Source organism: Bufo bufo, chromosome 3, assembly GCF_905171765.1.
Source record: "Bufo bufo chromosome 3, aBufBuf1.1, whole genome shotgun sequence".
NCBI lineage: Eukaryota > Metazoa > Chordata > Amphibia > Anura > Bufonidae > Bufo > Bufo bufo.
In genome coordinates, this window is record NC_053391.1 from 160,573,838 (window position 1) to 160,592,497 (window position 18,660).

Consider the following 18,660-nt stretch of genomic DNA (forward strand, 5'->3'; position numbering starts at 1 on the left):
AAGTCCTTTTACGGACTATAGTTGTATCTGGCAGCAATATATGTTTTTAGCGCAACCTGCGATAAATAGCTTGCAATTGTTTGGCTGCTGCAGACAGCGACATTATCTGCGCTACATTTCCTTTCTAGTGTGTGCAGCCTAAAAATATCTTTGACATCCAATGTACTTTTTCCGTAGACGGTGTCCGCTGCGGACAGTTACATTACCTGTGGCACATCTCCTGTATAACGTTTGCGTATCTGAAATATCAGTGACATTCAGTCGAATTTTTTTGCTGCTGGTGGCAGCGACATTACCTGCGCTACATCTCCAGTATAACGTTAGCGCATCCGAAATATCAGTGACATTCAGTGTAATTTTTTTTGCCGCTTGCGACAGCGACATTATCTGCGCCACATCTCCTGTGCAACGTGTGCGCAGCCTAAAATTATCTGTGACATCCAGTGTACTTTTTCTGTAGACGGTGTCCGCTGCGGACAGTTACATACCCTGCGCTACATCTCTTGTATAACGTTTGTGTATCCGAAATATCATTGACATTCAGTCAAATTTTTTTGCTGCTGGTGACAGCGACATTACTTGTGCTACATCTCCTGTATAATGTTTGCCCATCCTAAACATCAGTGACATTCATTCAGTGTCATTTTTTATTAGCCGGTGGTGACAGCGACATTACTTGTGCTATATCTCCTGTATAACGTTTGTGCATTCTAAATATCAGTGACATTCATTCAGTGTAATTTTTTATTAGGCGGTGGTGACAGCGACATTACTTGCGCTATACCTCCTGTTTAACGTGTGCACATCCTCAAAATATCTGTGACATTCTGCGTACTATATTTGCGCATACACTTACAAAACCTGCACTACTGTACGTGTGACATACTTGCAAGCATATATACCATTCAATATGCGCAAGGCGAGCAGTAAAGGATAGGGAAGTGGCATTGCTGATGAGGGTGCACACAGAGGCCATGGCTCTGGGCACGGTGAAACTGTGCCTGCTGCCAGAGCACAAGAAACACACTCATCCACGATACCTAGCTTCATGTTCCAGTTTGCAGGGCGGCGCAGGACATCACTCTCGAAGTCAGACCAGTGCGACCAGTGGTCGGTTGGATTGCAGCAGATAATGCTTCAAGTTGGTAAAGCATCACCCTGTCTTCCACAAAGTCCAGTCTCAGTAGTCAAGAGTCTGGTCAACAGAATCACCACCCTGATACTCCTTCCACTTCCCATGAAGAGTCTTGGCAAACAAGTGATCCCACACTCAGATATTCCGAGGAGCTGTTTTCATCGCCATTCCTTAATTTGGGCCTCTCGCCAAGCCCACTTGAAGAAAAACAAGAGGAGATCTTGTGCCCTGATTCCCAAACTCTGGAGCATCGACAGTCAGAAGAATATGACGGTGGGGAATGGCAATTAGTGTTTCACGAGGTGGATGATGATGATGAGACACAGTTGCCAATAAGTCAACCACAATTGGTGTCTCAAGAGGTTCATGATGAGAATGAGACACAGTTGTCAATAACTGAGGTTGTTGTTAGGTCAGCAAGTCAGGAGGATGACCAGAGTGACGAAGTGCTGGATGATGAAGTCACTGACCCAACCTGGGAAGGTGGCAAGCCGAGAGAGGACAGCAGTACAGAGGGGGAGGGATCCGCAGCACCACAACAGGCTGGAGGAGGCAGTGTGGTGGCAAAATATAGAAGGCGGGCCACACCAAACAGGCCCAAAACTGTTCCCCAGAGAACCCCCTTGTAGCCATCTCTCTTGCCAAGGGGTAGGTGTTCCGCAGTCTGGCGCTTTTTTGAGTAAAGTGTGGACGATAAAATAATTCTCATTTGCAACCTGTGCCGTACCAAAATGAGCAGGGGCGTGAACACTAGCAACCTCACCACCACCAGCATGATCCGCAACATGGCATCAAAGTACCCTAATAGGTGGGCCGAACGCCTGGGTCCACAACCAGTGTCTGCGGGTCACACCACTGCCTCCTGTTACCCTGTGTTACGTGCTGGCCAATCCCCTGTCCAAGATGCATGCCTCCCTCCATGCACCTGGACCTTCGCAAGCACCATCAGCTAGCACATCCACTTCTGTGTCCCAGCACAGCGTACAGATATCTATACCCCAGGCATTTGAACGAAAGCGCAAATACCCAGCCACCGACCCACCCACAGACCATAGCACTAAATGCGCACCTTTCCAAATTGCTGGCCCTGAAAATGTTGCCATTTAGGCTTGTGGACACTGAGGCTTTCCGCAGCCTGATGGTGGCGGCTGTCCCGTGGTACTCTGTCCCCAGCCGCCAATATTTTTCACGGTGTGCAGTCCCAGCCTTACACCAGCATGTGTCCTGTAACATCAACTGTGCCCTGACCAATGCAGCTATTGGGAAGGTCCATTTAAGGACTGACACATGGACAATTGCTTTTGGCCAGGCATGCTACATTTCCCTGATGGCACACTGGGTGAACGTTGTGGAGGCCAGGAGCAAGTCATACCCTGGGATGGCACAGGTGCTACCGACGCCAAGGATTGAGGGCCCTACTTCCATCAGAGTTTCTGCCTCCACCTACGTTAGTGGCTGCAACCCCCTCTTCTCCTTCTCCTCCACTTCCACCTCTGAATTATAATCTTGCGGCACCAGTCAGCCGTCAGTCAGTAGCTGGAAGCAGTGTAGCACTGCAGTGGGGAAGCAACAGGCCGTGCTTAAACTGATCTTCTCAGGTGACATACAGCAGACCACCGCAGAGCTGTGGCAGGGGATAAGGGACCATACTTGTGTCTGATAATGACTGTAACTTGGTGGTGGCTTTGGAGCTCGGCAAGCTCACACACATACCATGCCTAGCCCACATGTTCAATCTAGTGGTTCAGCGGTTTCTAAAAACCTACCCCAATTCTCCTGAGCTACTGGTGAAGGTGAACCGCGTGTGTGCCCATCGACAGCTACTGTCACGGTGGGGAGTGGGGAAAACCCCCATCGTACGACGAATGGGAGATAAGGAAAGAAACTAGGCCTGAACACAAGGATAAGGGAGTAGGTCACCTACTATTGCATCCCTATACTTCGCCCTAACTCCTCACCGTATGAGCGGACCTGGATGGTAGGACGGCTCATACCCTGGATACCTGAGGCCCTGAGTCGCCCTGAGAATCCCTCACCAAGGAGCTAAGGATAGGTGCCCTGTTCTCCCAGGGCTCGGAAGAGCAGGAGTCTCAAAAGGCCTAGAAGCAGGGAAAGGAAAAGACCATATGCAGCAACTGGATCAGCAGGTAAGAACACCGGAAAACACACTTACCTGCCGCTGCCATTATGACTGGAACCCGTACATACGTACAGGAGCCCACACACCAAACCGGGCACCGTACAAACAACACATACAGGAAACCAGCTCACCAGTAACTGCCTGGACCCCCATGCAGCAAGATGCACAACGGCCCCGGGCAGCGCAGCATACAGACTATTCGTTCACCCCTCCGGGAAACCACCCCTCTTCCGGAGGAAGACAACAAACAGGGGAAATATCAAGCTGCCATGTTGGAAGATATCACCAAACATACCAGACATGGAACACCAAGCTAGACATTACAACACATCAAATCATAACCCCACACCAAACATACAACACATGTAAGGGAGGGAAGACATTGCTGGAGACCTCAATGTCCCACTAGGTGTCTCTCACTCTGGGAGATGAAACATGAAGACTAGGAGCATAACTATAGCACACACCATGGCTGGAGTACCACTGACTCCTGGCCTCTAGCCACAGGTAAGTTGAAGCACCTAGTGACCACACCCAACAAGGTGGTTAACCCCTCCAGCATCGGACAGAGGAGGAAACAACTTAAAGGGGAAGTGCACACACCAGCATAAAAAGCTACACGTTGCCACAGGCAACAACATGCAAGGCAACCGTGTCAAGGCACACACCACAAAGGCCATGACACTGCCCCCACATGCTGAAACAGCAAAACACATTGCCAAAGGCAACAGCAAGCGTGGCAAAAGTGTCACAGCGCACACCAAAGGCCGTGACAGATACAGCCGGTCTGTCAATGCTGCAGCACTTGCTATTGCCAGCTCACCGGCTGTTGTGCGACGTCAGCACGCATGGAACTCGACGTTCCACATGTTGGCCAGGCTTTCTGAGCAGCAGAAGGCAGTAGTGGAATACCAGCTGCAACATGGTCGTTGCCTTTCCAGTCAGCTTCCGCTCTTCACAAGCAATGAGTGGGTATTGATGTCTGACCTCTGTGAGGTTTTACGCAACTTTTAGGAATCAACACAGATGGTGAGCGGCGATAACGCTATTATCAGCGTAACCATCCCACTTCTTTGTCTACTGAAACGCTTGTTGCTCACAATGAAGGAGAAGGCTTTGCATGTGGAAGAGGTGGAAAGGGGGGAAGACAGTACACAGGGTGATAGCCAGACCACCCTCAGAGGGTAGTACCCATGGAAGTTTTATTCCATCTGTTCAGTGTGGATGAGGAGGAAGAGGATAAGGAGATTGAGAGTGATCCTCCTGATGAGGACAGCGAAGTCTTGTCTGTTGGGACTCTGGCACACATGGCTGACTTTATATTATGCTGCCTTTCCCGTGACCCTCGCGTTGTACACATTTTGGTCAACACCAATTACTGGTTGTTTACCCTTCTCGACCCCCGCTACAAAGAGAACTTTTTATCTCTCATTCCTGTGGTGGAGAGGACGAGCAAAATGGTGCAATACCAGAAGGTCCTTGTGGAAAAATTGCTCCAAAAATTTCCAGCTGACAAAGCTGGCTGCAGAGTACGTAGTTCCTTGGCTAACCGAGGAGGGGAGACAAGAGGAACACACAGCAGTTACAATAGAGGCAGGGCAACACTTTCCAAGGCCTGGGACAATTTTATGACACCCCGCCAGCACCCTCAACCTGATGCACAGCCTTTTGTCACAGGGAGGGAAACATTTTGGAAGATGGTGAAAGAGTATGTAGAAGACCGTGTCAGCGTCCTCTGTGATCCCTGTGTGCCTTGCAACTATTGGGTGTCCAAGCTGGACACGTGGCACGAACTGGCGCTCTACGCCTTAGAGGTGCTGGCCTGCCCCGTCGCCAGTGTTTTGTCAGAGTGTGTATTTAGTGCTGCTGGGAGCATAATAACTGATTAGCGCATCCACCTTTCAACTGAAAATGCTGACCGGTTGACTGTTATAAAAATGAACAAGGCCTGGTTTGCCCCTGACTACTCTACTCCACCAGAGGAAAGTGGCTGAACATAAAGGCACTCTAAATGTGGCTTTTATGGTGTATTGAATATACTGTATTCCCACTCACCCCTTCCACCACTAAAAAGGGTATATGGTTCAATCTCCCTTTTCTCATCCTCCTCCATCATATCAACATGCTTATTAGGCTGCCCTCACTTCTAATGTTTTAGAGGGTCAGCTCAGCAGCAGGCCATCACCCATAATGTTTTAGAGGGTCACCAGCAGGCCCTCAACCATAATGTTTTAAAGGGTCAGCTCAGCAGCAGGCCCTCAACCATAATGTTTTAGAGGGTCAGCTCAGCAGCAGGCCCTCGCCCACAATTTTTTTTAGATGGTCAGCTCGGCAGCAGGCCCTTGCCCATAAATTTTTTTAGATGGTCAGCTCAGCAGCAGGCACTCGCCCACAAAATTTATTAGATGGTCAGCTTGGCAGCAGGCCCTCGCCCAAAAATTTTTTTAGATGGTCAGCTCGGAAGCAGGCCCTTGCTTCTAAGGTTTTTGAGGGTCACCAGCAGGTCATCAATCATAATTTTTTAAGGGTGTGTATGATGCCCTCCTTTACGTGTAATAAAGGGTGTATTGGAGTGCTGGTTCCTTGTAATTTTTGGCAACCCTTTCCATTAGTGCACAGGCTTTATGGGTGTAGGAGTCACACTACCTGAACAATTGTACCACAATGTGAATGAGACCCTCCTTTATGTGATATACAGGTTGTATCAGAGTGCGTCTTCCTTGTAATTTTTGGCAGCACTTGCACTTTATATACAAGTACATATACAGGAAAGAATGTTTCCTAACAATGTTTCCTCTAAAATCGATTTTATCTTCGGTTTGGTGCATATTATTGTCAATCTGTAAAAGTGGCGTACTACTCGGACAACATGGTTCCCAGCAGCGACCTTGGAGTCCAAGATGCATCCAGACATCCTCCCCATGCTGTTCCCGAACCATTTCAGTGGTGTTTCCATCAATTTCTGACCTTTTCCTATGAACCAGACACCGTCCCATCTTCAGAGCAGGGGGCTGGTTTAATGCTCGGGTTCTCCCATTGACTCCCATTGTGCTCAGGTGCTCGGTAGAGCACCCGAGCATCCCAAGGTGTTCGACTTGAGCACCCGAACAGCCGAGCACTTTGGTGCTCGACCAACACTAGTATCCATACATTACAATTTTAACATTTTTGTATTTCCTTTTTTCAAGTACATACAAGACATTAGATCATCAACATTAAATATTAGATCATATAGCATGCATGTGTAGACAGTTAATGGAGAGTGAGGAGAAAGCTGCTGTCAGCTCTGGCAATGGTTTATTTGTTAAAGGGGTTGTGTCACTTCAGAAAGTGGCATTTTTCACATAGTGAAGCTTAATACATGGTACTTACTAATGTATTGATATTATCCATACTGCTTCCTTTGCTTGCTGGATTCATTTTTCCATCGCACTATATACAGATCCTTTTTTTATGGTTATGACCACCCTGCAATCCATCAGAGGTGGCCATGCTTGCACACTATTGGAAAAAGTGCTAGCCTCTCTGGTGGCCGGGATTGTGGGAGCGCACATAGGCCGGTGCTTTTCTCTTTGCAAGCATGAACAACGCTGAAGGATTGCGGGGTGGTCGTAACCATGGAAACAAGTAGTGTATAATGCAATAGAAAAATGAATCCATCCAAAAAAGGAAGCAATATGGATAATAAGAATACATTAGTAAGTACCTTGTATTATCTTTCTATACATAATAAATTCTATTTACTGAAGTGACACAAACCCTTTAAGATCTAAAGGATTAGACATTTGGCATCCAGCAATCGGGGAAAGCCACATCCACATTAGATGGTCAGCTGAACATGCCAAAATCAACGGGTTTGAGCTAATAAATACGGTCAGCTTAAAGTCACCAAAAAAGATACTGTAAGACAGCTATATGTCCTTACGATGCTAATGGTGGTGACAAAAGATGGCTGTTAGAAGAAATTATGCATAAAGGGGAAACACGACTAAATTCCATTTTAATTGTTTTTATGTACAGTATGCCACTGCAAAACACAATCACTTCCTACATATGAGCCTAGTAGTAAATGGTGCCAATTATAGATGAGCTAACCAGTTCGGACCGAATAGAGTTTCAGATGGTAGACCAACCCGAATATTTTCAGGTTTGTTTAAGACAAATCCACAAAAAATGTGCATATAGCCATTTTAGTGCACATGTCAGAGGAAAAAAGCACTAGGTAGGAAGAAGGGTTCTCACTTGACCCTGGGGCGGGGGGGGGGGGGACTTGCCCTGATTGGTTCATTCAGACTGTCAGCCTGGGAACCAATCGGTGCTGCAGCAGGCATGGAGATGCCCTACCAAAACACCATTCTGTGAATTAGGGTGTTTGGGTGTTACAGTGTCTGACAGGAAAACAATCTTAGGGAGCCAAGGTGAGTGCAAAATCAATCAGGGACAGTCAGAAATCAATCAAGCCTATTGCCAGTGTGAGTGAAGGGAAAAGCTAGGATTACAAAGAAGAAGAAGAATTATGCGTATAGAATAGGGAGGCAGAGAAACTGTCAGCCAGGGAGGAAAGAGTGAGGAGCTGTGGCCCCTGTGTCTCCTAGTAGAATTGCAGATGCTGTAGACCTCAAAAACAGTTACTTGCAAGCAAATACTTTCATTTTTCCCCCATTTTCCCAGAAATCCTTTTTCGTGGGGTTCAATTTAATTAAGCTTCTCATATATGTGATTATTGCAGCAATACCCAAGGTGTGACAGCAATCTGTGTATTAAGGTGAAATTGAGCATCAAGCCTCAATCATCAATTTACATATATTCAGTTTCCACACGGTTAGAATTTTCATTTTTTGGGGAATTGTTCAATTTAATTAAACCAACATATATATGTGATTACTACAAGACACAGGGTAGGAAATAGGCAATCTACCTGTGAATGATAATGAGAAATTGAGTGTCTGGCCTCAATCATCCATTTCCGTTAATTCTATTTTCAAACCGTTGGAATTAAAATTTCTTTGGGACTTGTTCAAATTAGTTAAACTAGCAAATAGGTGATCAACACTATACCACTCAATTGAAAAACAAACTGAAATCTTTTAGGTGGAGGGAAGAAAACAATAAAAACTAAAATAATGGGGTTGCTAAAGTGTGCATAACTGGGGATGTAGCTGTGTTCAGAATTAAACAATTACATTCAAAATCATGTTAAATTGGAGTCAGCGTACACCTGTCATCATTTAAAGTGCCTCTGATTAACCCCAAATAAAGTTCAGCTGCTCTAGTTGGTCTTTCCTGAAATTTTCTTAGTCGCATCCCACAGCAAATACCATGGTCCACAGAGAGCTTCCAAAGCATCAGAGGGATCTCATTGTTCAAAGGTATCAGTCAGGAGTAGGGTACAAAAGAATTTCCAAGGCATTAGATATACCATGGAACACAGTAAAGACAATCACCATCAAGTGGAAAAAATATGGCACAACAGTGACATTACCAAGAACTGGACGTCCTTCCAAAATTGATGGAAAGACGAGAAGAAAACTGGTCTGGGAGGCTACCAAGAGGCTTACAGCAACAATGCCAGGAAAATCTGGCAAGTACTGGCTGTGTGGTACATGTGACAACAATCTCCCGTATTCCTCATATGTCTGGGCTATGGGGTAGAGTGGAAAGACAAAAGCCTTACGAAGAAAAACATCCAAGCCAGGCTACATTTTGCAAAAACATCTAAAGTCTCCCAAAAGCATGTGGGAAAAGGTGTTATGGTCTGATGAAACCAAGGTTGAACTTTTTGGCCATAATTCCAAAAGATATGTTTGGCGCAAAAACAACACCATACCCAGAGTGAATCTTTATGCTTTGGGGCTGTTTTTCTTCAGCTGGAACTGGGGCCTTAGTTAAGCTAGAGGGAATTATGAACAGTTCCAAATACCAGTCAATATTGGCAAAAAAACTTCAGGCTTCTGCTAGAAAGCAGAACATGAAGAGGAACTTCATCTTTCAGCATGACAAAGACCCAAAGCATACATCGAAATCAACAAAGGAATGGCTTCACCAGAAGAAGATTAAAGTTTTGGAATGGCCCAGCCAGAGCCCAGACCTGAATCCGATTGAAAATCTGTGGGGTGATCTGAAGAGGGCTGTGCACAGGAGATGCCCTCGCAATCTGACAGATTTGGAGTGTTTTTCCAAAGAAGAGTTGGCAAATCTTGCCAAGTCAAAATGTGCCATGCTGATAGACCCATACCCAAAAAGACTGAGTGCTGTAATAAAATCAAAAGGTGCTGTAACAAAGTATTCGTTTTAGGATACTTTCATACTAGCGTTTTTCGTTTCCGGCATAGAGTTCCGTCACAGGGGCTCTATACCGGAAAAGAATTGATCAGGCATATCCCCATGCATTCTGAATGGAGAGTAATCCGTTCAGGATGCATCAGGATGTCTTCAGTTCAGTCATTTTAAGTGATAAAGCAAAAGAGAAACCCGTAGCATGCTATGGTTTTATCTCCAGCTTGCCTGAATGCCGGATTCAGCATTTTCCCCCATAGGAATGTATTGGTGCCAGATCCAGAATTCAAAATACCGGAATGCCGGATCCGTCCTTCTGGTCTGCGCATGCGCGGTAGAAATGTGAAAAAAGATACAAGACGGATCCGTCTGTCAGCATGACAAGCTGAGAGACGGATCCATTCTCGCAATGCATTTGTGAGACGGGTCCGCATCTGGATGCGTCTCACAAATGCTTTCAGTCACATCCAGATCTGCGGATCCGGCAGGCAGTTCTGACGACGGAACTGCTTGTCGGATCACACTGCCGCAAGTGTGAAAATAGCCTAAGTGTGTGCACACTTATGCAACCATATTATTAAATTTTTATATTTTTTATTCCCACTACCTAAAAGATTTTAGTTTGTTTTTCAATTGAGTTGTACAGTTTATAGGTCACATTAAAGGTGGAAAAAGTTCTGAAATTATTTATCTTTGTCTCATTTTTTTACATCACATAAACCTGACATTTTAACAGGGGTGTGTAGACTTTTTATATCTACTGTATACGTGTTTACTACACCAGTACACAAGGTAGTGCACAACATCTAAAAGGGCCTAAAAATGTCCAGGCTACGGAAGGGTTCCAAATGAAAGACCCAGAGCCAGAATGTGGGTAGTAGCAGCAACAACTATTCTGCAACAATATAGTTGAGGAGAAAGAGGATAAGATTGTGAATTGCATGGCTCATTCTCCTCTCACTTGCAACAGGATGACGTGGAGGTGACTTCAGAGTCTGATATCGTGCCCTGGAGCCAGGGTTCATTGTATTCATCCTACTCCTACTCCTTGCAGCCCCAAAGAAAGTTTTCAGTTGAGTCTTTTCAGTCTTCACTGCCCCTTCCTAGTGCAGCACTTTCCTTTTTCCTAAGAAGCAGCAAGAAAATGCCACCACACCGTACGACAGATAGTCAAGAGAGTCTCCCTGTTGACTACTTGTGTGAGAGCCCCCACCATTTGGCATGCCCTGAAGAGGAGGTTGGGGAGGAGACTGGTGACCCCATGCATACCTGTGTTGATGGTGGTGGTAACAGTTAGTGTTGATCCCGAATATTTGAATTTTTTATTTTTATCGCAAATTTTATCAAAAATTCGCGAATATTTCGAATATAGTGATATATATTCGTAATTTAGATTCTTTTTTTTTATTTTTTATATTCGATTTTTTTTTTAAACAGTACACATGATCCCTTCCTGCTTCTAGCTTGTGGGCCAATAAGAAGCATGCAATATACTTGACTTTAGGAGTAGTGTTGTTTGCGAATTCTTGTTTTAGCAATATAGCGAATATTCGAAAAAAAAACAAATATAGAGCAATTTAGCTAATATAGTGCTATAATCTTTTTTTAATAGTTGTAATTTTTTTTCCAATCTGAACTTCAGATGAGAAAAAAATTACAACTATTAGACAAAGAAGAATATAGCACTATATTAGCTAAATTATCTATATTCGTTTTTTCAAATATTCGCTAAATTGCTATACAGTGGGATGCGAAAGTTTGGGCAACCTTGTTAATCATCATGATTTTCCTGTATAAATCGTTGGTTGTTACGATAAAAAATGTCAGTTAAATATATCATATAGGAGACACACACAGTGATATTTGAGAAGTGAAATGAAGTTTATTGGATTTACAGAAAGTGTGCTATAATTGTTTAAACAAAATTAGGCAGGTGCATAAATTTGGGCACCACAAAAAAGAAATGAAATCAATATTTAGTAGATCCTCCTTTTGCAGAAATTACAGCCTCTAAACGCTTTCTGTAGGTTCCAATGAGAGTCTGGATTCTGGTTGAAGGTATTTTGGACCATTCCTCTTTACAAAACATTTAGTTCATTCAGGTTTGATGGCTTCTGAGCATGGACAGCTCTTTTTAAGTCACACCACAGATTTTCAATTATATTCAGGTCTGGGGACTGAGATGGCCATTCCAGAACGTTGTACTTGTTCCTCTGCATAAATGCCTAGTGGATTTTTAGGGTCGTTGTCTTGTTGAAAGATCCAGCTCCGGCGCAGCTTCAGATTTGTCACTGATTCCTGGACATTGGTCTCCAGAATCTGCTGATACTGAGTGGAATCCATGCATCCCTCAACTTTGACAAGATTCCCAGTCCCTGCACTGGCCACACAGCCCCACAGCATGATGGAACCACCACCATATTTTACTGTAGGTAGCAGGTGTTTTTCTTGGAATGCTGTGTTCTTTTTCCTCCATGCATAACGCCCCTTGTTTTGGCCAAATAACAAAATTTTAGTTTCATCAGTCCACAGCATCTTATTCCAAAATGAAGCTGGCTTGTCCAAATGTGCTTTAGCCCTCCTCGAGCGGCACTTTTTGTGCTGTGGGCGGAGAAAAGGCTTCCTCTGCATCACTCTCGCATACAGCATCTCTTTGTGTAAAGTGCGCCGAATGGTTGAACGGTGAACAGTGACTCCATCTGCAGCAAGATGATGTTGTAGGTCTTTGGTGCTGGTCTGTGGGTTGACTCTGACTGTTCTCACCATTCGTCGCTTCTGTCTATCCGAGATTTTTCTTGGTCTGCCACTTCGAGCCTTAACTTGAACTGAGCCTGTGGTCTTCCATTTCCTCAATATGTTCCTAACTGTGGAAACAGACAGCTGAAATCTCTGATACAGCTTTCTGTATCCTTCCCCTAAACCATGATGGTGAACAATCTTTGTCTTCAGGTCATTTGAGAGTTGTTTTGAGACCCCATGTTGCTACTCTTCAGAGAAAATTAAAAGAGGAGGGAAACTTACAATTGACCCCCTTAAATACTCTTTCTCATAATTGGATTCACCTGTGTATGTAGGTCAGGGGTCACTGAGCTTACCAAGCCAATTTGAGTTCCAATAATTAGTTCTAAAGGTTTTGGAATGAATAAAATGACAACAGTGCCCAAATTTATGCACCTGCCTAATTTTGTTTAAACAATTATAGCACATTTTCTGTAAATCCAATAAACTTCATTTCACTTCTCAAATATCACTGTGTGTGTCTCCTATATGATATATTTAACTGACATTTTTTATCGTAACAACCAACGATTTATACAGGAAAATCATGACGAGTAACATGGTTGCCCAAACTTTCGCATCCCACTGTATATCCTTGTTTTAGAATATTACGAATATTAGAAAAAACGAAGTTATAGCAATATAGCGAATATTCGAAAAGAAAACCGAACATAGAGCAATTTAGCTAATATAGTGCTATAATATTCTTTGTCTAAAAGTTGAAAAATTCACAATAAAAATGCGAAAATTTGAAAATTCGAATACAAAAATTTGCATATCCTTACCTTGCCGATTTTTTGAGTAAAAAAAATCGTAGAATATATAACGAATATTCGAATTTGCGAATATTCTATGAAATATTCGCGAAATATCGCGAATTAGAATAGGACCCCTGCCGCTCATCACTAGTAACAGTGGCACCTGTAGCCATGGCATTGGTGATGAGGACATCGACAGTGGCAGTCAGGGCAGAGCAGGGGAGGGAGGCCCCCAGGAACCAACCATGATATCTCACAGTTTGATAAAAGCAACAGGAAGGTTGAGGACTCTGATTGTGTGCTGTATAGGACCTGGGAGGCAGATTTGAGTTTTAAGGAGGAGGCAACATCAGTGGAGAAGGCTGGTGGCAGCAACAAGAAAGTGCAGATGCCACATCTGCTTCGGGATCTGGTGATGCCACTAATGCTGTGGGTGGGTTAGGCCCAAAACGTGCCAGAGTTAAGCCTAGCTTGGCTGCCTGTAGCTCTGTGTAAGCAACTCCCTTATGGTGCTTTTTCTCCAAGAGGTGGGCACAAAAAAACTACAGCACTGTGCAAGATCATCCGGATTAAAATAAGCCTTGGTAATACAAACGCAATTATAGGCACCAGAGGTCTATTTCAGCACATGAGACGGCATCACCAGATCCTTAGGAAAAATATAACTGGCCAGCATTCCCAATCAGAACAAGTCTGTCCTTCTTCTCCTAGTCCTATTTGTGCCTGGCTACCCTGAAACTGGGGAAATAACACATGCTCCCTGAATGACCTTTTAAAAAAATGGGTGAACCGAACCCGAAACAAATCTCAACTGGCTCACTCAATTTCAATTTATAATAACCAAGCTTCAGGGAAGTTTTATAAGATAACCCAGCCATCCAAATTTAGAATATATCAAGCAATATTGCATTGCATAAGCTTATCTATTAAAACTACAATGTCATTATTTGGAGGATATTATTATGATCTGAACAAAAAAGTAGGGGGTTGTGATCTAGTAGGACGTTCTGATCTCCAGAATCATATCACACTACAATGGAGATACACCAAATTTCCATCCAATTAACCCCCAAAAAAAAGTAATGTACAGAATTGCATATAGAACTTACCAATCATCCAGTCCATTTCCTCTACGTTGTCTCCATATAAGTAATGTTTGCTTCTTCCTCTGAACTCCTTAGTAGTATAATATGGAGTGTGGATGTGAAGAAAAGACACAAAGAGAAGAAAAGGTCCATCTTTGTTCCTGAAACATGATAGAAAATATATATACTCAGTGTGTCACGGGGATGGGTGGGGGTGGGTAGGAAAGTGTGCACCCCTGACTGCCACCCTCGCCTCTCTCCCTGCCTACTTGCACAATCCTTCCTAGGTAATGGTGCACAACTGGACGACAGTTCCTAACCTGGGTAAGTGCAGGGTAGGGAAAGGGAGGAACACAGACAAGCAACAGGACACACAGAACACAAAAGCAAGGTGAAGCAAACCGAGCTCAATACCAGGAGAGGACATCAGTACACAAGCAATAAACAATAGTATAGTCAAACAACACGCCGAGGTCAAATAGCCAGGAGGTCAAGTCAAAATCCAGGGAATAAACAGGAGCGAGGTCAGGAACGAAAACCGAGGTCAGAAGATGCAGATAACTCAAACGTAGCAGGTAGGTAATACAGACCCAATAACAGGCAACCTGTGGCCAGCAGGCTGCCTTTTAAATACCGGAGGTAATAGAGTCACATGACGTGGCCAACACCATGTGACCTGTCCCTCCAGGTCTATTGTAGCTGAGCGCCGAGTCATCAACCTCGGCACTCAGTTTCCCTGCCTCCTGTCTCCTGGGGAACAGAGGACGCCGGCCATGCTGAGGAGGTGTGCGCGGCCGGGTCCTCCCCGCCCCACCCTTGTCATGGGAACGAGGATGCAGCTCGCGTCCTCGCTCCTCATCTTGGGAAGGGTGCCGGCAATGCTGCCAAGCAAGTGCGCATCGCTGGGCCCTAGTGACACAGTGGTTGGTAATTTGGTGGGAAAAATATATACTGTATGGCTTTTACATAATTTACAGGGATGCAAAGTTCAGAGATTATATATACCTAGGGATGTGAGAAGCGAGCTTTGGATCCTAGATCCAATGTCACTTCGCTCAAAACTTTGGTTTAATGCTAAACGGAGAACTGTCTCCGTACAGCATTAAAATGAATGGTCTCCGACGAGGCAAAGTCAGTTATTCACAAAGTCTTGCAAGATTTCGGTGAACAACTTCGGTATTAGTTTTTTAAACAGAAAAAAAAAATTTAAAACTTGGATCCGGACTCGGCTTCAGTTCTGATTGGTACCTCAGAATCGATGCCGAGTTCGGATCATCACTAATTATACCAATTTTATTGGTTTTGATCCATTCAATAATGGGGACGGATATATATTTATAATAAAATTGGCATTGGCCACAAAATATCTATACATTTATTTTTCTGGAAAAATTTTATACAGGTTTGTGCACTGCAAAATGATATAGGGGAACTGAATAGGGTTAAAGGGGCTTTCCAGTACTAAAATGAGAGCTGTCAGCAGTTTTGACCTTGCTAAATTGCTGAAAGCCCTAGGTAGGGGATGGGGAGTGCCGTACAAATATATATTTTGTGGAGTTTCCTCATTAGTACTGAGAATATGAAAAAACAACTGTAGCATCCAACCAGGAGACCGGTAGCGCTGTCACTCAGAGAGAGCACTTTATAATGAGTCTTCGCCCTGAGCACAGAGTGCAGAATCTGGCAGGGGGATGGGTTAATGAAACTTGTCCTGCAAAAAGCAAGCCCTCATATGGCTATGTGAACAGGTAAAGTGCAATGTATGTTTTACCTGTTAATAAACGCCTTGGCCTCCTTAACTATTTGTCCAGCTTTTGTTTCCATTTCCATCGGCTGTTCAACAATTTCAAAGTTCTTCATTAATATACAGTTCCAATATGGTAGAAATGCAAAGGCAATATACCAATACGTGAAGTACAATGTGCCTGACATGGCACAGATCACAATCATTTTCCAGGGAATATTGATTAATTTCCATTTCTTGACAGCTATAAGTGTTAGCATTGTGATGAGGAATATCTGTGCATTTAACCATACATTCCTTTGTTCTATGGCCATCTCACTTTGCCTTGAGGCTTCACAGTCATTTATGAGTGAAAAAAGAGAACCATAAAAATAATCAAAGCCATGGTTTAACGGATGGTGGCAAAAATCATCCCTTGATTTGCAGTTTACCCCAAGATGCCATTTACCTGTTTAACATAAAAACAGACATTTGCATATTAATGGTAAATTACTTACAGATGAGTGCTGGTTTTACTCATGGGCTTTTTCACAACTTCTTTCACAAAATACTCACTACTTGTAGTTCAGTGGCTGGGTTTGGGGTGGCCCCAACGCTATGCAGGGTCCCACAGACACCGTTGAGGTGTCACCACATCTAGCTGCTCTCCGGAAGGGATAGTAAGGCATGGTGCATCCCAATGGGAAATAAGTCCAGAGAGTCAGGGTCTGCAGTAAACCAGGGTGCTTCTTTACTGGAGGGATTCAGGTGCAAAACAATGCAGGTGAGGCATAGGGCTGGCTTCTCCATTCTCCTCCTGGGCAGAAGAAGGGTTTGATGCTGAGGAAAGGCCTGAGATAGCTGATAGCTGTCCCTCTCTCTCTTTTGAAGACTGGCACCCTGGTCCAAGACTACAGTAGTTCCATTTATTTCCATTTATTTAATCAATTGGTTCAGAAGCGAATCGATACAGTGGGTACAAATACTGAGGCCATTCCATTTACACAGACTCCCTGCCATATGATGTTTTGGTAGAATAAAGCTTCATTACTCAAGGTAGGTGTTTCCTCCCTAGACATCATGTGGTGCAGGGTGAGTATAAATGGAATAACCTCAGCATTTTTATCAACTGTACCGATTATCTTCTGACCAACTAAATGAAAAAAAAATGGAAAAATTCAGATGAAAGAGCTACAAGTAGTGAGTAGTTTCTGAAAGAAACCATAACAGGGGACTATATGGAACATGCTCAGGAACTGAGCCACCTCTATTCTTGGTGAGAGCTGGCTGTGTTATACAACTGGCACCAGTTTGCAATATCTGAAATTGGAGGTAAATTGGAGGTAAATCTGATCCTGTATGTTTAACCCTTTAGATGTGGCAGTCAATAGCAAATGCAGTATCTTAGCAGTTTGACAAAGTGAGGGGCTTCCTCTGTCATCCTATTGAATTCCTTGGGATGGGATGGTGGAGTGCCAATTGTTTGTCATGGCAGCTAGGGGCCTAGTGAAGGCCTCCAAGTCTGCCATCTTTAAAGGGCTATCCAACCTCCATCTTTCATAAGTTGGGAATAACCACAGTAAGTGCTGTAGGGGAGATGGAGTTAAAGGGTTTGACTCATCTCAGACACTGATGGCATATCAATAGGATATGCCATCAATGTGAGACAGGTGCACAACAGGCCTCTCTCCTTTACTATGGAAGTTCCAAAAATAGCCAAGCGCTGACTTTGATATTTCTGGCAGTACCATAGAAGTTAATGGATAGTGGAAAGATGGCTGTGCATGTGTGGTGCGCTCTCCATTTGCCATTTGCTTCTGAAAATACCCAAGCGCACTTGCTCAACTATTTTCAAAGCTTTATTACCAGTGAATGGACATCACTTGCGGTGTGCTATTCTTTACTTTGGGATCCCCCTTCTGATCATAGGTGAGCGTCCTACCTCTAAGACCTGCTCCTATATGTCTCTAATGGCATTTCCTAGTGATATACCATCAAAGTCTGGCATGGGCCAACTCCTTTAAAGGGGTATTATCAACACACCGTTTCATACTTACCTGCTCCCGGCGCGCTGTCCACTTCCTGGTTTCGGCACTTGGCAGGGGGCGGGCTCCATCTTGATTGAAGTCTTCTCCCGGCCGGGCCGCGCGCTGGACTGAACGCGCACGCCGAGGCAGCGCATGCGCCCTGGTGACTTCTTCCTGGCAATTATACTATACTGGCCAGGAAGAAATTACCATAGCGTATGCGCGGCCTCGGCGTGCGCTTTCGGGACTGCGCACGGCCAGCCGGGAGAAGAAGTCATCTGCGCAAGCGTGGCCACCGCGATTCCTGAGAAGAGCGGTGGCCGTAACCAGGGGAGACGGAAGACAACAGTCATGTAAGTATGTGTTTATTTTCTTCTAAGGGGAGGGAATTAGTTAATTAAATATATTTAGAAAAATTATCACTGTTAAATCATAAACAGATTTAACAGTGATCATTAAGATGATAATACCCCTTTAAGGACATGGCTGAGCAGCCAACACTCTGCTGTTTCTGTAACTCCCATAGCAGAGATTTCCACAAACAACACAAACAACATAGCATAGCAAGCAATGCCGTTTCCAGATGTATTGCAGTGTATTGTGAAAGAGATCAAGTGAATGCATGTTAAGGTCCCATAATAGAGACCACCCTTTCTAATTTCTTATGTAAAAATGTATAAACACAAGTGGTATTGCTGAGTCTATTAAAGTCCAAACGATTAAAATATTAAGCAATTT

General features: G+C 44.1%; 1 protein-coding gene across 2 annotated transcripts in view; it reads right to left on the minus strand.

The window, feature by feature from the left end:
* The window catches only part of LOC120994875 (arylsulfatase H-like), a 140,748-nt gene that overhangs the window by 39,467 nt on the left and 82,621 nt on the right, over positions 1 to 18,660 (minus strand). For both annotated transcript variants that reach the window (XM_040423746.1, XM_040423747.1), the window contains exons 5-6: positions 15,944 to 16,364; positions 14,197 to 14,333 (exon numbers count right to left, since the gene is read on the minus strand). In XM_040423746.1, coding sequence (XP_040279680.1) covers positions 14,197 to 14,333; positions 15,944 to 16,364 — 558 coding nt within the window. The remainder of the gene's footprint in view (positions 1 to 14,196; positions 14,334 to 15,943; positions 16,365 to 18,660) is intronic.